Source organism: Letharia columbiana, assembly GCF_014066305.1.
Source record: "Letharia columbiana isolate WasteWater2 chromosome Unknown Sc0000014_s0, whole genome shotgun sequence".
Taxonomy (NCBI): Eukaryota; Fungi; Ascomycota; class Lecanoromycetes; order Lecanorales; family Parmeliaceae; genus Letharia; species Letharia columbiana.
Window position 1 is genome coordinate 762301 of NW_023501053.1, and position 21445 is coordinate 783745.

Sequence of the window (21445 nt, forward strand, 5' to 3'; positions counted from 1 at the left end):
TTATTTATAAATCGACGAATAGATAAAGCGATAAAATTAGACTTTAAAATATTATTTAAAAGTATATTATTTAAAGCGATAAGACGATTAGATAGAGCTTCTATTAATTATAAAATTTACGTATTATTAAAGAAAATATAAAATAATCGATTATAGTTTATTCTTCGCTATATATAAATATTAATTAAAACTTAAGTTAGTCGTTAAGAATAGCGTTATCGAGAAAGAAGTATTTATAATAAAAGAATATATTAAAGAAATCGATATAATTCGATAAGAGCTTATAAGATATTAATAAAGCGTATAGAAAACGTAGTCGAAGTTTTATAATAAGAATTATAAATCGTAAAGATTTAATCGCGATAATCTTATTATACTTTTTATAAAAAATTTGAAGTAAAAAAAATTAAGTAAAAAGCTTTCTAATAAGCTAATTAATTCGTTTTATATTTAAAAGTATATTAAAACGTAAGCGTATCGACTATAGCTATCGCTTACTTATTAAATCTACTCTATTTTTTATATATTATTATTAAAACTATATAAACGAAGATTAAAAGATTTAGATATTCCTTAATATTTTATTTCTAAACTAATAAAAGATAATAAAGAGTATTTAATAAAATTTATATATAAAAAGCGTATAAGAAAGAATAAGATAAAATATCTTATTTAATAAAAAGATTATTTTAAGAAGTATAATAAATAGCTTAATAAAGAAGTTATAGAAAATATATAAAATCTAATTAATAAGTCTAGTAAGTAGAGCTTATAAGTATAAAACGCGTAGAATATAAATATCGAAAAAGGGCTTAAAGACTAACGATTTTAAAAAATATTTAAAGATAAAGAACTTAGCTATAAAGAGTTAAATCTCGAATATTATAATAAAAAATAATATTAAAAAAACTAATAAAAAGTATTAATACTCGAAGATAATAAAGAAAAGACTATATTATTAGATATAATAGATATTATAATATTAAATATATATACGTAAAACGGCGGGCTAGTTAAATCTCTTAAATATATTAAAGATATTATTATTCGACGTTATTATTATCAAGATTATCTCTTAAACCGCCCTTATAAATAAATCTTATCTTATTATTTATCTTATTATTCTTATTATCTTTCTTCTCCTCTTCTTTCTCTTTATTCTCTCTCTTCTTTTTATCTTTACTATTATTTATCTTACTCTTATTATCTCTACTCTTAAAATTTAAATTTAATTTAAATATTAAAAAAGATATATTTATTAAAGAAAGATTAATTTAAAGTATACTTAATATAGATATAAAGAATAAGAAATAAATATAAAAAGTATAGATATATACGATAAATCGTATAACGTTATATATACTTATTAGAATATCTAGAATCTTTTAAAGAATCTTCGCTTTATTAAGCGAAGCCGCTTCGCTATTTAACTTCTTCTTTATTTTTAAATAATTTTTAATATATTAAATAATCGTTAAGATTATATTAAAGTATTTATAATAATCTTAAGTCGCGTAATAGATATAAAATTAAGAATATCGAAAATAAAAATATAATAAATAATATAAGTATATTATAAGCTAATATAGATTATAGCGTTAATATCGGTAATAATATATTTATTTATCGAAATCTTTTAAGAAAATTAGTAGGCGCTATAAATATATCTATTACGCGTTATTTATATAAAAACTTATTATAATATAATTATTACGAAGACGAGTATAATAATAATACTTTATAATTATATTTTTATTATTATTAAATATAATATTATATAAGCGAGTAGTATACTAAAAAGCTTATCGCGTATAGTAATAGTAGATATTCTTATTTAGTATCGATAAGAGCTTAGCGCTTTAAAGAGCTATTATAATATATTATAATTATTAACGCGTAAGAAATATATATATAATAATAAGATCTTTTAAGAACTTATTACTAATAGCTATAACGTCTATATAATATCTTAATTAAATATATATTTATTATATATTTATTATAGAGAACATAGATTATTAAGAGTAATAAAGAAGTATTAATAAAATAAAAGACTTTTTAGAGAAAAAGTAAATATTATTATAATTATATATTAATTATATATAGCGTTATATATCTAAATTATAATATTAATAATTACTCTATATATTATTATAACTATATCTAATCTATAAAAGTATATCTAATATTATCTATAGACGTTATATACTTTTATTATATATTTATAATATATTATATTTACGCTATACTATTATAAGAAACTCTTTCTCTTCTTTTTCTATAAGATTTAAAGAGTTTTAATAAATCTTCTAATAATAAGAAAATATTCTTTCTATACTTAGATTAAAGAACGAATCTTTAAAGAAAGAAGGTAATTATTAGAAAAGAGGCTTAAGAGTTCTAAGTAAGAGAACTCTAGATTATTTAGCTTATATACGTTTAATATACGCTTAATAAAGTCTTAACGAAGTCTTAGCGAATAAACTTAAGTAAGCGATTTCCCTCGATCTTTCTTTACTTTCTTAAAAATTAGTTTTATTATTAAATTAATATATAAATATATCTATCTCTCTAATTTCATATTACTATATAACTCTAAGACTTCTATTACTCTTATTCGACGTATTACTAGAAAGACTTATTCTCATTAAGAAGCATATTAATATAAGTAGCGATTAAGTTCTACTAAGAAGTAAGCTCTAGAATTATAGATTCTATAGATAATAGAATAGAATTAATCTTTAAGAGTTATCTCTATTAGATATATAATTAATAAAATACTAATAGAAAAAAATAATTATAAAAAATTAGATATAAATTAAGTAATAAGCTTTTTAAGACGTTATTTAAATCTATAAAGTCGATTTAATTAGTTATTAAATAAAGAATATATTATAACTTATAATTTATAATTTAATAAAGTTATTATAATAATTTTAACTTATAAAACTAATAATTTAGAAGTACGATATTTAGACGATTAATATATATAATATAAATAAGAAAAGATCTACTCTTAATTCTATTAATAAAATAAGAGTTATATATTTTAAATATAATATATATATATATAAAGCTTAGAATAGAAGTAAAGAATAGATATCTCTTATTAAATGTATATCCGCTGATGAAAGGCTTCTTATATTATTTATTATCTTTAAAGAAAAGCGTTAAATAAAGGCCTAATATAAGATCTTAAAGGATAAAGTTATATAAATTATGATAAGTGAAAATGGTTGGATAAATAACGTCTTAGATCTAGAGTGGTTTATTAGATATATATAAGTCATATCTTTTTATATATAGAGCTTCTAACTTACTTCTTATAGATCCTTTAAGCTATAGACTCGATAAACTATTAAAGAATAGTATCGTCTTCTTATATTTAATAGATATATATTATATATTAATATTAAGATTATTAAATTCTATACTAATAACGATATTATTCTTTTATATCTATCTATTTATATTATATATATTCTTTAACTACTAAATATCGAATTTTTTTAATCTTTAATAACTATATATTATAAATATCTAGAGAAGAATATAAAGCTTAAAAGTAATTATATAATAAATAAAATAGATTTTATTTATTAAGGGAAATAATATGGTGTGACTCATATATGAGATATTTAAAATAATAATAATTAAATATCTAAATAGTTATATAAAGAATAGTAATCTTTTTTTTAAAATAAAGAAAAATAATAAAAAAAGATTTATAGAAATAGTATTAAAAATAATAATTAAAATAATATATATAATTAAGAATTATAATAGAGATAATATTATTAATCTTTTATTTCTTAATATTTTAAAATTATTTAATAATATCTCTTATTAAAAATTACTTTATAATTAAAAAAAAAGAAACTTTGAATTTATTAATAAAATAAATTAAAAGCTTTTTAAAAGATAAAGCTATATCTATTATATTAAAAAGAAGAATTAATATAATAAAATTTATAAAAATTAATATATTATAAAATTCTTAATATTATTAATTTTATTTCTATTTTAAAATATATTATTTATTAAAAAATATTTTAAAATTAAGTTTTAATTATATATTCGTTTATTAACATTTTTATAAATAATCCCTATCTAATATATATCCAATAGACCTAATTAAAAAAATTATAAAGTTTTTAAATAAATTTATAAGATTTATTTTAAATAAGTAAGAAACTATTATTACTATAAACGAGATTAATAAAACTATTAAGATCTCGATAATTAAGATCTTAAGTAGAAATTAAGTAGATATAGCTTTTCGTAGTTAGCATAAATCTAGAATTAACTCTACTATCGTATTTATACTTAATTAATAAAGCTATTTAAGTTTAACGACGAATCGAGTATTTATTAAAGACTTAATTTAAAATAATAAAAGATTATATTAATTTCGAATTTAACGTAATCGTTTTAATTAAGACTCTTTAATAATATATAATATCTTCTAAACGTAGCTCGTAATATCTTTTTTATTAATTATATCTTTTCGAGTATAATAATACGTCTTTAGCTAAATAATAAGATCGATATAGCGAGATCTAAATTACTTAAGAATTACGATATACTATAGCTTAATAGTAGTAACTTAGTTTAAATCTAATTTAAAGACGTTTATAAATTTATAATAGTATTATTTAAATACTATTTTCTTTAATACTATATTAAGATAAATTTATATTAATCGATAACTCTTATAACTAGCTACGCTTTAAATACGATTAATAAATACTTATATATTATCGATATCGTCAAATTCGTTAATCTCCTCTAGTCTTTATCTCTTATCTTTTAATTATAGAACGGAGATTATAGTAGATAAGATTTACTATTAAGAAGGTTAAGAAGACTAAGAAGAAGGCTAATTTAATTACTACGAAGTTATTTACGAGATAAATAAAGAAGATCTTAATCTAACTTTAGCTATTTTAATATTTATTCTTTCTTTTATAATAGCTATATTAATAGCTATAATAGTAGCTAAGATAGTATTTATATTAATAATAAAACGCTATATTATTACTTCTAGATCTAATATAGTTATAAATAGTACGTTATCGCCGACAACTTATTTCTCGATCTCTTATAATTACTTTTAATCTCTTATAGAGTTAGATATAATAAGATCGACAGGCCTATCAAAAGAATCGATTTAAATATAGATTTTTGTTAAAAGATACTCGATAACGCGAGTATATTAGAGGTTCGACTTAAAGCGTTATACTATTAGATATTAATATAAACTTTACGTAAACGTCTAATAACGCCTAAATATTCTATAAAGTAAGATTAGATATTACTATTATTTATTAAGAAATAATATAATATAACTTATATATATAGTATAATATAAAGATATTAATTATTCTATATAGTTTATAGATATATATATACGAAGAGAGGCGCGCTAAGGTCTAATTAGAAAGGTATATCGAGTATAAGGAATTAATCCGTAATATTATTTAATTAATTTAAATTAAAAATTAAGATTTCTTAAATTTCTTTATAATTATTAATCTTTATAGTCTATAGCTTTTATAATCTTTTTTTATAATATTAAATAATTAATTTTAAGAATTTTAGAAGATTTTAATTAAGATATTATAAGATATAATATAAGTTAAGAATATACGTTTAACGTTAAAAAGTTACCTCGACTATTATATAATCGCTAAGATTTATTAAAAAATCTTAAGAATTTAATAAATTTTTATTTTACTATATAGTAGATAATTAGAATATTTTAAAAATTAAAAATTATAATCTTTATTATATCTTTTAATAGTTATAAAGTTTTTAGAAAATTATAATTTATTATTATAAAGTTATTTTAGAAGTTTTATTTTTTAATTTTCGAGAGAGAAATACTTACGAAAACTTTTTTATTTTCTAATAATTAAAAAGCTTACTTTCTTAATATCTAAGAGTTAAAATTCTAAATAGCTTCTACGCTAAGAGGCTAGTAACTAATTAGATTATCGAATTTCATTATTTTTAGTCTAAAATATATCTTATCTCTTTATTTTCGATCTAAACGCGGGTATATACGGGTACGTTTAAAAGAGGAAAGAAAGTAGTAATAAAAGAACTTCAAAATTCTTAAATCTATCTTTTTTAAATTCTTTTCTTTTATGAAAATATAATAATAAACTAAGTACGTAGAGTTATAAAGTTAATTATACGCTTTTAAATAGTATAGCGTAAACGAAATTTAATAAAGTATTCGTAAAGATATACTAAAAACTAAGACTTTTACTTAAATTATTAAGTTTACGAGAAGAGCCTCTTCGACAGAAGCCCTCGAAGAGTTCTCCAAGAGCCTCCGGAGGGTTAGGGGGTTTCAGAGAGTCTCCCTCTAAGTATATCAAATAAATTACAACGTCTCTCTCGATTCTCAGTGAAATATCAATATACTACGCAGCTTCTACTTTGCTTTGCCATTCGTTGCAGAGCCATTGCTTTGCCCCTGTGACTTCCGGTATCTTTCCACCTCCTTTTCGACTGCGCTGTCCACCCGTGATTTCAACTCGGGCCGATAACCAATAGAAAACAAGACCTCCATCCAGACGAAGAACGGCGCTAAGAACAAAGCCTGAACCAGGTTATCTAGTAATGCGGGTGCCCTTCCTTCGAATACGCCATGACCGAGAAATTGAGTGACCCAACTTGAGACAAAGATGCCCACCGCCCAATAGTTTGCTGTCGCACCGTAGGTAGTGGTCAGGTAGTCTGAGTAGGCAGTTCCCGCTAGCAAAAGAGGTGCTAAAAGGCCTCCAGCCACAGGCTCCATCAGAATATAGAGTATTGCGTATATCAAGGTAGCAATAGTCCCCAGATTTGGAGGAAGGTTCGGTATAACAAGCCATCTTGGCATAGGCACCAGCGAGGGTGTATTGGTGCCCTGATTTTTTTTGAGTATATTCTCAAAGAATGAATGGCTGAGATCTCATACGAGTAAAAAAGACGTCATCAAGATCATCGGCACACAGACTATGTGGATGGCTTTGTTGGCCTTGAGAAGGAAGTGGTCAGGGAGATTTCGATCCCGTTCAACTCGGTTCGGGGGCTGCTCTTACAGTAGTGTGGTGATACGAGCCATACTGGTGTAGTGTCAGCATTGGAGTAGCCATGCGCTTTCTCAGCGTGGACTTACGAACAAAAGCTGTTTTTCAAGGTTGAGAGACATGTTGAAGTCTACAGAAAGGAATGGTAGGATACGTGAGCTAGGAAGTGGTTCGTAGAATCATGACCTTGCAGGAGAGTGAGCACTTCGCAAAACGAATGCGTGATGGTTGATGCTTGAGCCTGAAATGCTGTTATTGCAGAAAGAGCTAGAGGCTTGGCGCGATTTCTGGATCTCCTCTTCTAAAAGCGTTGCCAACCACGAACCTCACTCCGAGGATCCACATCTCATCCCAATCCTTCTTTCGCCTCGGTCAATTGCATTGGCAATTTGTCCCTTATTTTCTTTGCTGTTTTTAAACTCCACTCAAGATGATTAGGAATGCTTTGAGGCAGAGCGCCCGTACGGTCGGGGCAGTCTCTGTCCCTAGTAGACTCGCCTTGGTAAGCTACAAACAAATTCTTACTCTTGTGCTAGCGACTCGGCAATATGTGATACAATCCCTGAGGGTGCCATTGCCCTCTTATCAAGCTATACACTTGTTTTAGCTGCTCGATGGCCCCCACTAGCAGCAGAAAACTGATCACATCGTTGGACACAGAATCGATGCACAGCTGCAGCAGCGCTCAATGCAGCGTCAAGACAAGCCCGAAGCTATGCTTCAGAGGCAAAAGCCTCGCCGACAGAGGTCTCTTCGATCTTAGAGCAGAGAATCAGAGGTGTTCAGGAGGAAGCCGGCCTTGCCGAAACTGGTCGTGTCTTGTCCGTTGGGTACGTGACATTTCTGAGATCAAGATGCTAGAACGAAGTGGCGGAAACTGACCGGCTTGCACTTAAGTGACGGTATTGCCCGGGTTCATGGAATGAACAATGTCCAGGCCGAAGAACTGGTCGAGTAAGTCTAAGACTCTAGGGCAGTGATATAGATACTCATTCCCAGATAGATTCGCTTCAGGGGTCAAGGGCATGTGCATGAACCTCGAAGCTGGTCAAGTTGGTGTCGTGCTCTTCGGTTCGGATCGTCTCGTGAAGGAAGGCGAAACCGTCAAGCGTACCGGAGAGATTGTTTGTGCCACTACCTTCCTCCACAAATCCTTGTCTTACAGCTCCCTAGGTCGATGTACCCGTTGGCCCCGCGCTCCTTGGTCGCGTTGTGGATGCGCTGGGTAACCCTATTGATGGCAAGGGCCCAATCAAAACGACGGAGAGATACCGAGCTCAACTTAAGGCACCTGGTATTCTGCCTCGTCACTCTGTCAACCAACCAGTCCAAACTGGTCTCAAGTCTATCGATGCTATGGTGCCGATTGGTCGTGGACAGCGTGAGCTTATCATTGGAGATCGCCAGACTGGAAAGACTGCGGTTGCCCTCGACGCCATGTTGAACCAGAGACGCTGGAACAATACCGATGACGAAGCCAAGAAGCTCTACTGCGTGTACGTTGCTGTTGGCCAAAAACGATCTACCGTGGCGCAGCTGGTTAAGACTCTCGAGGAGAATGACGCGATGAAGTACTCCATTATTGTGGCCGCGACAGCTTCTGAAGCTGCTCCTCTGCAGTACATCGCACCCTTCTCAGGATGTGCAATGGGCGAGTGGTTCCGTGATAACGGCAGGCATGCGGTCATTGTCTATGATGATTTGACCAAGCAAGCCGTCGCTTACCGCCAAATGTCCCTATTGCTTCGTCGACCACCAGGGCGTGAGGCCTACCCTGGAGAGTAAGTAGCTTGCACTTAAAATTTCTTCAGCGTCGTCCTTTGCTGACTGCTGCTCAGCGTCTTCTATCTGCACTCGCGTCTACTCGAACGTGCCGCCAAGCTCAACGACAAGCACGGTGGTGGCTCCCTGACTGCGCTGCCTATCATCGAGACACAAGGTGGTGATGTGTCTGCTTACATCCCTACGAATGTCATTTCCATCACAGACGGCCAGATCTTCTTGGAAGCCGAGCTTTTCTACAAGGGTGTCCGTCCTGCCATCAACGTCGGTCTTTCAGTCTCCCGTGTCGGTTCCGCAGCTCAGTTGAAGGCAATGAAACAAGTCGCTGGGTCCCTTAAACTCTTCTTGGCACAATATCGTGAGGTTGCCGCCTTCGCCCAATTCGGTTCCGATCTTGATGCCGCCACAAAGCAAACACTGAACCGTGGTGAGCGTCTGACCGAGCTGCTGAAGCAGAAGCAGTATCAACCAATGGCCGTCAATGAGATGGTTCCTCTTATCTACGCAGGAGTCAACGGGCATCTCGACAATGTTCCCGTGGCCAAGATTCTTCAATGGGAGGCAGACTTCCTGTCGCACCTGAGAAACAACGAGTCCGATCTCCTTGCATCGATCGATAAAGAGGGTCAGGTCACCAAGGAAATAGATGGCAAATTGAAGGATGTTGTGCAGTCGTTTACTAAGAGCTTTACTTGAGAGGAAATTCAAAGTATGAAACCCTTCAATCATATTGCAGACAGGCGCTGATGGCATCCAAGTTGTAACATACACAGCAGACCCTCTTGCCTCATGTTATCAACCCTTCTGTACGCTGAGGATAGTAAGAGCTGCATCTATGCTTTACACGCTGTGTCAATGCGTTTTTTTCCTACTATTCGCAAGATGGGAAGCTACACTGGTATTGGTGACTGTCTGTATTTAGAAGCAAGACTCGGTCTGTTCAATCTAGCCATTGTAGTCTTTCTGTGAGAGAGTTTCGTAGTCAGCCTTACGAGAAAGTAGCCGGCTGGGTCGGCGTTAAGGTTCTGCTTCGATCTCTGAACTTGATGAAGAGCTGAAGCGCCAATGAGTTATTCACCATCGCTGGTAATGGTAACGCACACCTTCCAGATACATCCTAACATTGAGGCCAAGGCTCTGAATAGACTAGCAGCTTTTGTCGGCTTTAGTGATTGGCCAGGGGAGCCTAGGATTCGACTCCTACATTACTCCACCACGGAGCATCAATACCTCAAAACCATCTCTATCCAAGCCAAAAGGTCTCGGCGCACGGTGTGCGCCTGTGATTAAGACAGAATAACGCTCTATCAGTCGCCTGTCACTTTGCCATCCAAGAAGAGAACACGTCGCGAGCGTGTATTTGCAGAAACTTGGAAAGCGGACGACAACACTTGCGCCGCAGAGATTTTGAAGACGTTGACTGTGTTTAGGCAGAAGGACGTATGAATTTCGGATTTGCTTGGGTGCCACCCCCTGGGCCTCCAGCGCAAAACGATCAACAGACGCTTCGACTATCCCCACAAGACTCGACCACCCCAAAGATGACTCCAACCCCTCCATCAACGACGACTACGAGCAGTGGTCAGTTCTCTCCCGATGGACAATACCGAGTGGTGAGGAAGAGAAACAGAGTACCATTGTCCTGCGCTCCTTGCAGAAACAGAAAGTGAGGTCCCAGATTCCACGTACTGATAACGCGTCTACTAAGATAGCTGGCATTGTTTAGAAGAAAGGGGGCTGATGCTGACTTTCTTAGGCTCAAGTGCAACAGATCTCAACCATGCGAAAACTGTGTCAAGCGTGGAGATGCCATGTCTTGCTCTTATGCTGCACCAGGAAGTCGCAAGAAGCAATCTGCATCTTCGCAATCTAGCAACTCTCCAGATGACATGCAGAATCGTATTGACCGCCTCGAGGGTCTGGTACTCTCTTTGATGACGAACGGCTCTCAATCTGCAGGTCCAGCGGCAGCCCAACGAGCGTTATCCCTGAACTCTACCTCAGGATCCATGGAGTATCCGCAGGATGTGGACGTAGATGTTGATGGAGAATACGAGGACAACGGCGTTGTCAGAGGATCAGGAGAGGACGAGAGTGAGACTGATCAAGTCGTCCAATCGCTTGGAGTCATGAAGGTCGACAACAACAAGTCTATGTATTATGGGGAAGCTCATTGGGCTGCTATCTTACACGATATCAAGGAGGTCAAGAACTATTTTTCAGAGCACAAGAAGCAGTGGGAAGACCAAATGGTCAAGGTGCAAGAAGCCAAGAACCGTGTTGACTCAGCGCCGCAAGGCCCGACTTTCTTGTTTGGAGGATCAAAACCACCACCTTACTCGGATTTACTCGCGCAGTTACCAAAACGAACCGTGACAGATAAGCTCGTCTCCCGGTACTTCAACTCGTATGATCCAGCAGTCCATATCCTGCATCCTCCGTCATGGCAGAGGAATTACGAAAAACATTGGGAGAATCCCCATAAGAGTGGGGCGGCATGGCTCGGACAAATTTTCGCTATCATGTGTTTGGCAATGCATTCGTACTTTCGAATGGATGATGAGCCCCCCGAGTTCCGGGGCAAGTCTCTTGCTTTGGCTGCAAATTATCGAGCTCTTACCGGACAGTGTCTTTTGCTTGCCGACTTCACCAAGCCTGTCAATCACATGATCGAGACTTTGGTGCTCCACCTCCATTGCGAATATGCTCGGAATCGTGATGCTGAGGTTGGAACGTGGGTATTAGTAGGCATGATAGTCCGGCTAGCTATGCGTATGGGCTATCACCGAGACCCAAAACACTTTCCCAACATCACACCGTTCCAAGGGGAATTGCGAAGACGAGTGTGGACATTCGTGCGACAATCAGATCTTCTCTTCTCTTTTCAGATCGGGTTGCCGAGCATGATTCGATTGGGTGATTGTGACACAGAACTTCCTCGAAACCTTTACGATGATGAATTCGACGAGGATTCAAAGATTCTCCCCCCCTCGAGACCCGCGTCAGAGCCTACTCCCGTATCATACATGTGCGCGAAAGCTAACATCGCATTCGCATTTGGGAAGGCGGTCGAGAAATTACACTCTGTATCGACATCCTCGTATGACGAAATTATGACTCTAGATCGCGATCTGAGAGAAGCTCGTGCAGAATTCCCTCCACATCTTCGTCTTCGAAGCATAGAAGATTCTATGATGGACCCTGGAGCTCTAGTCATGCAACGCTTCTATTTATCAATCTTGTATCACAAAGGTCAATGTGTTCTTCATCGAAAATTCCTCGCGAGAGCGCGCGAGAATAACCGCTACGCTCACTCTCGACGTACCTGCGTTGACTCATCAATGGAGCTTCTCAGCCACCAGGCGACCCTGCATTATGAATCGCGTCCTGGTCGTCGCCTCCACGGCATGAAGGTCTTCATCAGCTCGATCACAGCAGCGGACTTCCTACTTGCTGCTATGATTGTCGCTCTTGATCTCTGCTACGGGGCGGAAACAGAAGGCGGCGGCCAAAGCTCTGGCGACATGTACACCTGGGGACTGGAAAGACGAGCGGACATGGTTCGGGCGCTCGAAGTTTCCAATGACATTTGGAAAGAGACGAAGGATCAGTCAATGGAGGCCTTCAAAGCGTCTGAACTTCTGACTGTCATCTTGAACAAAATGAAGTATAGTAGAAACCAAGCCGCTGGACGAACACCGCAAAACCCCTTCCCATTTTCCGGCCCACCCAACGGCACAGATGGGCAGACTTTCGGACTACCAGGGGAGGAGAAGCCCGAGCACTCTGCAGCCATGACACTAGGCATGCTTAGCAATGGCGGGATGACGCCTAATTCTGCGTCGATGTTCAATGGGGCATTTCCTTCTACAGGGGGTGTTAGTTCTAACATGGGGGATATGCAGTCTTCAGGATTGACGCCAGGCTACTCACTGGAGCAAGCTGGTAACGGCATACCCTCTGTGCCGAGCCCACTCTCGTTCTTTGGCAATGGAAATCTAGCGGGTGACATGCCCGCGAACTTGGATTGGGTAAGTGCAAACAGTCGCGTATGACCAATGAAAATGCTAATGTCCGCGCATAGGATGCATGGGATTCCTACGTCCAGAATGGGAGTCTTGACACTGGGATTCAGGGTTGGCCCGCGAGCATGGACCCGGCACTGATGACATCGGCGGTAGATGGACAGGCGCAGATGCCGCAAACGTCTAGTACCTCGTTCAATGGTTCTGGAGGAATATTCATGGGGGTCAGCACTCCCCCAGGCAACATGCCTATCTGAGCGTCACCGGCTCCTGTTGTTCGAGCACGAGGCGCTGTTGGGCATGCAATAGCAATGGGTTGGAGGTCATCAGGCCTTGATGAAATCCCGAATGTGGAGGCGTTATGGCGACCGCGAGGGAATCGCCTTATGAGCTGGCAAGAAGCAAAGATACCACTTGTGGCAATTCGCAGGTTTGCCGCAAGAACAAGCCTGGAACATGCTTGCACTTAAAACGACTCATATTTTTGCGAAGCTGGAGACACGCTGTAACAAAACATAACCACCCCACTCGAATTATTTGATGTGCTCTGACTATCTCGACGCGTAGGTTCCTCGAGCCCTGGCGTATGCAAAATACATATCTTCATTCACTGGTTTATTCTTTTCTTTCAAAGCTGCGATTACCTTAAAGTAGTCTGCACTCTGCCTGCCAACTGCCGAGTTCAAATTTTGTGCACATGTATCTACCCGCGCAACACGCGCGCCAAAAAAGTAAACAAGACCTCCCCACCAAATCTTCGTCATCTTACATTTCCCCTCACAAACCACTCCAAACAGACAATTTGCATAATTGTCTTCTTCCACACAGTGAACGATGGGTTCTCTCAAGTCAGTCTACCAGAGCTTCTTGGCAAGCCCCAATGCGTCTGCATTGAACAACGATGCCTCTCTCAACTACATTACGACTCTTACCACCATCAACACTGCCGCTGCCATAATCAAACATCATGCAGCACATCAAAAGGTTCTCACAAAGAAAGAAGAGAAGGTTCTGAGCTGCATTGAGGGCCGCGATGCTTTGTGCCTGGATGTCGAGACCACTTTGGAATTCATTACAGGTGGAGGGGCTTATTTGCCCGGCTTGGATGACAACTTCCTGGCGGACCGCGTCGTTACATTCCCAATGGTGAAAGAAACTCGGCCGGCAAAAAATTCACGTTGACGCTCGTGCTAAATCTTTGGTCTAGGTGCACATCGTCCATTTCGATTCGACCCAGAAGATTCAACAGGTCCGCCTATACTGGGATCAAGGATCTCTACTCAAGCTCGTAGATGTTATTGGATCTCGAGCAAGGAACTGGCCTATCCGTGATGGCAAAGATCAGGCACGTCTGATCGCTTCGAGTGCTGCGGTTATTACTCAAAGCAATGGCCCCACGCGTCCAGCCACGGAGAACGGTTCCTGCGACGCAGACCATGCGGCTGTCACAACCAAGCCTAGATCACAGAGCAAGAATGTCACCAGAGACCCACATGCCAGCTTAGCCCTCTTCGCGCCTCGTGAAGAAGAAGAGGACTCCTCGGCACCCGCCGCTGTCGCTCCTCGTGCCTCGGCCAAACCACCGCCCCGGGACTACCATGACCTCTTCGTCGGTAACGAGTCCGACGCCTCGCCAATCTCCAAGGAAAAGATTATATCGCCCCAAAAGGAGAACATGACCCTTGGCCCTATCGCTCCCAAAGGTGGTGTTGGCAAAAATTATCAACCCTCTCGCTTGTTCGAGACCGACAACCCGCAGCCAGGAACTCCCGGCACGCCCATCGAATCTTCAGCGAAATTCATCAAACCCGATCCCAATAAATACAACCATTTCGAATTCGGCGATGGAAACGAGAAACAAATGCCAATGGCAGCTCGGCCCAAATCTAAGCACCAAAACAACTGGGACTTCGCAGATGTCATGACCCCTGACAAGGTTCCCATCAAAGTCCGAGGCCAAGACGTCCGTCACTTCGGCTGGAGTGACGATGAACCTGTGATGGATAGCCCAGTCAAGCATCCTGCTGTAGCCAAAGCGCGTCCTGATGCCAATACAAACTTCGAATTCCAAGATGATGATACTCCCGGAGGTGAGCGGGGTCCAGATCATCATCGCGGTCAGGCTAACGCGAAGGGCTTTGGAATGTATCAGAACAATGTTTTCGACGAAAGTGATTTGCCACACAGCCCAGAGAAGAAGGGCCATCCATTGGCCAACCTAGAGGATAGACGCAAGAACTTCGATCCCCATTTCAGCATGACAGATGATGCTCCCTCTCATTCAGCGAATGTTGACAAGCAGCCGATCCCGGAGGCCAGAGCGAAGGTGATTCAACAAATGGGTGCGCAGTGGGAAGCTAGCGGCCAATCGCCAGTAAGTCGCCACCCGACAAGCAAAATCGAAGATGTAATCAACCCAACCTCTGGAGACAAGGAAAACTTTCTGAATGGAGGCGGCAACAAGCATGTTGGTATCAAGAGCGGCGGCGACGGCATGGGAGGGAAAAAGGGAGCCGGACGCTCGTGGGGCTTTGGAGACGATTCTCCTGGCCCTCAACCCGCTAGTAAGAACGAGAATCGAATCAACCCGGTTTCTGGGGACAAAGAGAACATCTCGAACGGAGGTGGCAAGAAGCATGTGGGCATCAAGAACGGTGGAGATGGCATGGGCGGGAAGAAGGGGGCTGGACGTGCCTGGGGCTTTGGGGATGATAGTGATGAGGACGGCGTTGGAGGCAGGAATGGTGGCAAGTTCCAGGCTTCGAAGATCCAACAGGCCCCGAAGGATAGTGGGTTTTGGGATTTTTGAGCATGGAAGGGAATGGGGATATGTTGCAATGAAGGAAAGACGGATGGCGGATTGATTGGGTGCAATGATAGGCGATGGATCACGAGGTGGCAACATTGTTCTTCTGAACGTTGATGTTCCTGTTCAAAATTCCGGGTGATGTATCATGTGAATGCTTCAAAGATATCCATGCAGCAGATCATCTCAAATCGAGTATTTCAAGCTGTCTTCTGCCGCTTTTTTTGTTCACTCAACGTGTTGGACTAAAAAAAGCGGTGCTGAATGTGCATCGAGCGTGGAAATTGGGCAGAAAAGTTCATGGACATAGGCATCTTTACGATCAAGCATCCAAGGAGAACGGTTTTCTCTAGGTCATCTGGAGAACGCGTTCTGAGTCCTAATCTAGCATCGGTGATCACTAGACTATCGCACAGACTTCCAGAGTGTCTGGGCGAAATCGTTTCCTAAGTAAAGTATTCACACTCGACACGACACAATTGAGCATGTATCGTACAGTGATGATTCCTTCCTCGAACGGATGAGCGACGTAAAAGTCATCGGTACTATGACTTCACACTTCACATCCTGCATCAGACATCATCTCATACTTCTTCGTCCGAGCACATGTTCTCCTCCATACATGCACGTTCTCAGTTAGACGTGCGATGAAATTTCTCCTACCATGGCAATTCATCATCGGTCACGTTGATGCAAAGGAAGCCTTGGTACGAAGCGTTCCTCTTGCTCAGCTTTGCGCTTGGCTGCTTCACAACGCAGCCGAACAAAGGCTCAATGATCTCAGCTGTCCTGTGTTGTAGCGACTGAAAGACAGTCCCGAAATCTTCTCTACTGATATTTGCGGGTTCGCCAAACTTGTCGTAGAGTCTGCCGAACCAGTACGGGTGAGAAGGGTATTGTATATCGGAGCCTATGTTCCGCAAGAGACGTTCCTTCAAGAGTCGGAACTTTCGTGCATAAGAGACCCAGCCGCCGTTTCGATGGGACCTGAAGAGTCTGCTGATCTCGTCTCTGAAGGCCGCGGTAGCGAATGTAATTGTACGCTCATCAGGCATTCTTCCAGTTTTCCTTGGCTGCTCTATGAGGACAACACGCTGATGAATGTCCTTCAGCATGTCCCGCAGCTCAGCACGCTTGCTGAGCAGCAACTCACCGGCCTCGAAACTGCTGAAAATGCGCTCGATGTCATGATCCTCCCACAGGGGATCTGCGATGATTCGAGAGACAATCTCTTTGAGCAGCCAGCGAGAGTGGATCTTCATTGCGATGTTTAGAAGTTCCTTGTAATTGGCATTGGAGAACCTTTCGATATCAGAGCTATGATAGCGAATCAAAAAATTCTCGACAGGCATTGACACAACCGAGTGGCTATCGTACGCATCTGCTACACGGACAAGGGTGTAGATCGACTTGACAACATACTCGAAGTTGCTGGGATCGATGGCTAGCGGTATATGATGTATGAGCTTCAAGTATTGACGATGAGCTTCAATGGTATATGTTCGAAAGCTCGTTTTGTTATTGTCTTGGGGAACCCATGGAGCACACCTGGTAAAAATTGCGGCAGTACTGAAGTGAAGGCCCGGCGTCTCCGCTACATGGACTGCTCCTGCTGTCGGCCCCACAGATAAGTACTGAGATCTGGCAAAGGTCACAGGCGCGCTTGACTTACCGCTCTGGCTAGAAGATCCAAATGATCAGTAGAACCCCCATCTAGTTCGTCGAATCGTAATTGGTATTTCCATTTGATCGTACCTTCACCTGCTGAGCCATGATTGCCGCTAGCCCAGCGACTACTGAGACTGGCCTTAAAGAAGGAGGAGTGTAAGCTAAGGACCACACTGTGAACGACGAAGCGATCTTCTGGCTTTCGAGAGAGATGGATTTCCACGTCACCATCTTCATGGCACGGAAGAGCAGTGCTTCTTGAAGACGAGTCCTTGAAAAGAATTAGCTGACACCAAAAACATACGGGCATCGATCTGCTTTACCATAGCTGTTGATCTTTGAGGCTCAGACTGGGGTCGTTTCGAGCAGACCTGCTCAGCGACAATTGATTTCCTTTTGACGAAAGTGAGCAATCTATCATGAAAGTGAGAAGTCATCCTCGAAAGTTCCTCAATCAAAGGTAGACAAAAGCACGCACCTCTTCTGAACGTTGCCAAACAAGGCAATCAGGCCTCGTGATGATGTAGATATTGGGCAGTCAACCATAGTGGGGAACGGCATGAAGCCAGGCTTAAGGGATGTGGTTTGAGTCAGCTCAAAGTGAGGTGAAGTTGGAAAAGTGACAGCTCCACAGTCCTCACTTGTCAACTTTGGGGGCAGGCCCTTCAACCCCATTTCATGGCATCCTCAATTTTCCGGTCGCCCCAAAAATCTGATTCTCTACCACATTTGCATAGGCTAAACCCCGTATGAGCTCCAAGTCTGGTCGTTTCTCATGCTAAGCAAAATCTCCTCCTCACAAGCTGTTGCCACATGTTACTCCCAGACAATAGCTATCAGAACATTCTCGATGGCCTCGCTTCCTCCATTTCTTCCATGCAATCGTTGGCGACTTCGACGCAAATGAAGGCTAGAGAGGTGTCACCCCCATCTTTCCTCCCCCGATATTTGGATGCATAATAGAGTAGCGACCGAGTCACATTTGCCGCCGACCGCTGCAAAGTCCGGAAAATGGATATTGAACTTGCTTTGTCGACATTGCTGTTACGTTCTTCGCTCAATCATCAATTTTTTTATCACACGTCGAATTCTGCTAATGCTGCCTGTGAGTAGAGCACACTCATAATCTCGAACCAAAGTAGGGCAGCGCCAAAGATGCCTTGGAAATCCTCCGTCAGCAAGCTACCTATTTGTGCTTTTGGCTGGCTTTTCCCTTCTATGGAATAGTAGAGTTGTGATTCTTTCGCAGGGAAGACCACTTGGTTCACAGATCCACCAGTCTACCACCACTCAACCGGCCCAAGTCCGGACTGCGACATCGAAGCCTACATCGTTGAGCACATCCTGCTTCCAAAGCGGCAGTGGACTTACTGTGATGCTATAAGGGCTCTTCCGCTCCGTTGTCGGCTCACTACCTCGCTCGGAAGGAGGTGAAGGAGATATGTCGTTCCATTGCTCGTCCTCCACACGCACTCGAACCCACTCGTTCTTGTCGTAAAAGTATTCGTCGCCATCATTTACCCAAGTCCAAACTTGCTCTTGCACGTTGCTTGAAATAAAGTCAGATTCGCAGAGAAGGCCGTTGGCAGCAAATGCAGGATCAATAAGCCAGAAGCATGTGCGGAAAAGAGTAAACGAGCAGAAGAATTGGGGCTACAGGGCCGACTTACAAAAAGCTTTTGGGGAACATCAAGTTCGGAGGGACAAATATGTCGTCAAAGAAGTCCAGCCGTACTGTTCTGGGTGTCATTAAGCCAGTTCCATTGTAGAGGAACGGGGGGCCTACTTTTCATGCCATATTCAGAAGCGCCACTGATCTGTGCGAGAAGAATCTCTCCCTTGAAAGGACGGAAGACGATAAGACGGAATTCGACTAGAAGCCTTGAACATTTGAACTTGGGAAGCCGGGATGCTTTGGCCTACCATTGACATTCACAATGCCAGTACCATGGCCAATCAGACCGTCGGAGGCGTTCAATATATCGTAAACGCATATGCAGAGCCCGATTTTTTGAATTACCTGGAACGCTGTTAGCATCGCAAACTAAAGGGAAACCACGAGCCGTCTACTTTGTTGGCATATTTGACGTTGATGTTGTCTTGAATACTTTCTCCACTGGGCTTCTCCACATCCTCTGGAGATATTTGGACCAAATCACTTAGTGTAGTCTGATTGATGTTTCAGCACTGCAGGCGATGAAAGCATATTCCACTCAGAGAGTCCAACACCCTAGCTTACCAGGATGAACATTGAGCTTCCAATGCCATACGATGGGGACCTTCGAGCGCTTTGGTTGAGAGCTGTACATTCGTTGGCTTCACGAGACCACAAAGTAAGACTCGAGAGATGCGAACGAGGGAAGCGATCGGAAGGGAAACGGAAACCCTTACCGTAGGGCTGTACTCTAGCTAAACTTTCCTCGTACATTTCAGCACTAAGCCTCAAAAAGAGACGAGACACAAATCCCGGCACAAGCACAAACTTACCCTTGACAACGCCTGGTCCTCACGCCGTCCAGGGCCCGATCCGCACTGACAAGGTCTCGAGCAACCTCTCTGTTTCTTCTGGGGAGTGCGCAAGAGTGCTAAAGTCTTTGCGCAGCCACTCCTTTACTTGGCGGGCCTCAGTACGTTGTCCAGCAGCGCTTCACTGCGTCTGGACTATGCTGATCTCTAGGCGTGTCTATGAAGCTGTCACTCGTTCGCGCATGATCGCGTGAAACCCGATATCTTAGTATTATCTCAACAGGACCAGAGAAGGCTGGACATAGGAATGAGAGCGAGCTAAGGAGCGTGAGCGGTCACATTGTGTTGAGGGCTGCGCATCCTAGGAAGAAGCGCTGGCATACCGCCTGTCAATAGATACAGATACTCGTCCAAGCAACCTATAACCTCCAAAATTCCAACATGTATTTCCTGCACGACATGGAGCGAACCATCACGCTGCATCCATCATTCTTTGGCCCACGCGTAAAGGAGTACATCAGAGGCCGACTTATGGAAGATGTCGAGGGAACATGCACTGGCCAATTCTACATTATTTGTGTGATGGATACAGACACCCAAGACTTTTCTGAAGGGCGAGTGGTCCCGGGCAGTGCTGTCGCAGAATACACAGTACACTATCGAGCCGTCGTATGGAGGCCTTTCAAGGGCGAAACGGTTGGTCTACCCGTCGAGAATCCATGGGCATTTCGGGCTTGTCATGTGCTGAATTTTTATCTCACGCTAGGTCGACGCCATAGTCAGCTCTGTGAACAGAGAGGGTATTTTCGCTGACGTTGGACCTCTCCCAACCTTTGTCTCCAAGCATGTGTGTTCAGACGGCTAAGCTTTCGGACCCTCGGCTGATGTGTATAGATGATCCCGAGCGATATCAAATGGGATCCGAATGCTACTCCGCCACAGTTCACGGACAACGGAGACCAAGTCATTGAGAAGGGTACACATCTACGGATCAAGATAATGGGGACGAGGAGTGATGTTGGCAGTATGTTCGCTATTGGAAGTATCAAAGAGGACTTTCTAGGGTTTGTGCCATGTTTGTGATCATACTAGCTTCCACTTACGATTTTGCAGAACTCTCTAAAAGACCATGTCCAGCGTGTCAAAGCTGAGCGCTCCCAGAACGCGAACCCTTGCCAAGAGGAACATCAAAGATGTAGAGGGAGAGGCTCTACGACAGATCCTTCGTCTTGACGGCGGGACTTCGTACCAACTCTGCGAAAAGAGACCTCCAGCTCTTAACCAGAGCTGGCTGAGCTTGGATTTCAAAGGGTTTGGGTGATTGTATTACTAATTATATGTCGCTCTTCATAATTTAAGATTCATCGTGCGAGATAGAAAATGATACCGAATTCGAAAGGGTTGTGACTGTAACAAAACCCATGGTGGCTCAGGAGGCATATTGATATCAGAACTGTAGATGTTGATTGAGAAAGTCAACAAAGTGTTCAAGATTCTACAGACTACAATATTCATATAGTGGAGATGAATAGAAGGATTAGATTATACTCGCCGAGCCAGCATCTCAAATAAGGCACTAGATAATAGACTATTGCTGAACTTGAATTCAACGACGA

The 21445-nt window shown here is 40.5% G+C and overlaps 8 protein-coding genes across 8 annotated transcripts; 5 read left to right on the forward strand and 3 right to left on the reverse strand.

Moving 5' to 3' along the window:
• Window positions 1–6442: 6442 nt before the first annotated feature.
• Window positions 6443–7204, reverse strand: HO173_005336 (uncharacterized protein; the record flags this gene model as incomplete). The annotated part of the gene is made up of 4 exons (XM_037307254.1): window positions 6443–6919; window positions 6971–7030; window positions 7095–7118; window positions 7172–7204. 4 exons carry the CDS (start codon window positions 7202–7204, stop codon window positions 6443–6445), a joined length of 594 nt encoding a protein of 197 aa, XP_037165894.1.
• A 308-nt stretch (window positions 7205–7512) lies between these two features.
• On the forward strand, window positions 7513–9560 carry HO173_005337 (uncharacterized protein; the record flags this gene model as incomplete). Its single annotated transcript, XM_037307255.1, has 6 exons — window positions 7513–7584; window positions 7743–7912; window positions 7980–8036; window positions 8086–8206; window positions 8256–8863; window positions 8921–9560. 6 exons carry the CDS (start codon window positions 7513–7515, stop codon window positions 9558–9560), a joined length of 1668 nt encoding a protein of 555 aa, XP_037165895.1.
• Window positions 9561–10675: 1115 nt separating this feature from the next.
• Window positions 10676–13146, forward strand: HO173_005338 (uncharacterized protein; the record flags this gene model as incomplete). The annotated part of the gene is made up of 2 exons (XM_037307256.1): window positions 10676–12895; window positions 12949–13146. 2 exons carry the CDS (start codon window positions 10676–10678, stop codon window positions 13144–13146), a joined length of 2418 nt encoding a protein of 805 aa, XP_037165896.1.
• Window positions 13147–13723: 577 nt separating this feature from the next.
• On the forward strand, window positions 13724–15698 carry HO173_005339 (uncharacterized protein; the record flags this gene model as incomplete). Its single annotated transcript, XM_037307257.1, has 2 exons — window positions 13724–14035; window positions 14097–15698. 2 exons carry the CDS (start codon window positions 13724–13726, stop codon window positions 15696–15698), a joined length of 1914 nt encoding a protein of 637 aa, XP_037165897.1.
• Window positions 15699–16354: 656 nt separating this feature from the next.
• Window positions 16355–18038, reverse strand: HO173_005340 (uncharacterized protein; the record flags this gene model as incomplete). Its single annotated transcript, XM_037307258.1, has 3 exons — window positions 16355–17371; window positions 17451–17634; window positions 17842–18038. The coding sequence occupies 3 exons, from the start codon at window positions 18036–18038 to the stop codon at window positions 16355–16357; spliced, it is 1398 nt and encodes a 465-aa protein (XP_037165898.1).
• A 401-nt stretch (window positions 18039–18439) lies between these two features.
• On the reverse strand, window positions 18440–19614 carry HO173_005341 (uncharacterized protein; the record flags this gene model as incomplete). The annotated part of the gene is made up of 7 exons (XM_037307259.1): window positions 18440–18643; window positions 18693–18912; window positions 19034–19097; window positions 19150–19236; window positions 19287–19383; window positions 19434–19532; window positions 19603–19614. 7 exons carry the CDS (start codon window positions 19612–19614, stop codon window positions 18440–18442), a joined length of 783 nt encoding a protein of 260 aa, XP_037165899.1.
• Window positions 19615–20270: 656 nt separating this feature from the next.
• Window positions 20271–20952, forward strand: HO173_005342 (uncharacterized protein; the record flags this gene model as incomplete). The annotated part of the gene is made up of 4 exons (XM_037307260.1): window positions 20271–20525; window positions 20596–20676; window positions 20724–20893; window positions 20943–20952. The coding sequence occupies 4 exons, from the start codon at window positions 20271–20273 to the stop codon at window positions 20950–20952; spliced, it is 516 nt and encodes a 171-aa protein (XP_037165900.1).
• A 6-nt stretch (window positions 20953–20958) lies between these two features.
• HO173_005343 (uncharacterized protein) lies at window positions 20959–21150 on the forward strand (the record flags this gene model as incomplete). The annotated part of the gene is made up of 1 exon (XM_037307261.1): window positions 20959–21150. The coding sequence occupies one exon, from the start codon at window positions 20959–20961 to the stop codon at window positions 21148–21150; it is 192 nt and encodes a 63-aa protein (XP_037165901.1).
• Window positions 21151–21445: the final 295 nt, after the last annotated feature.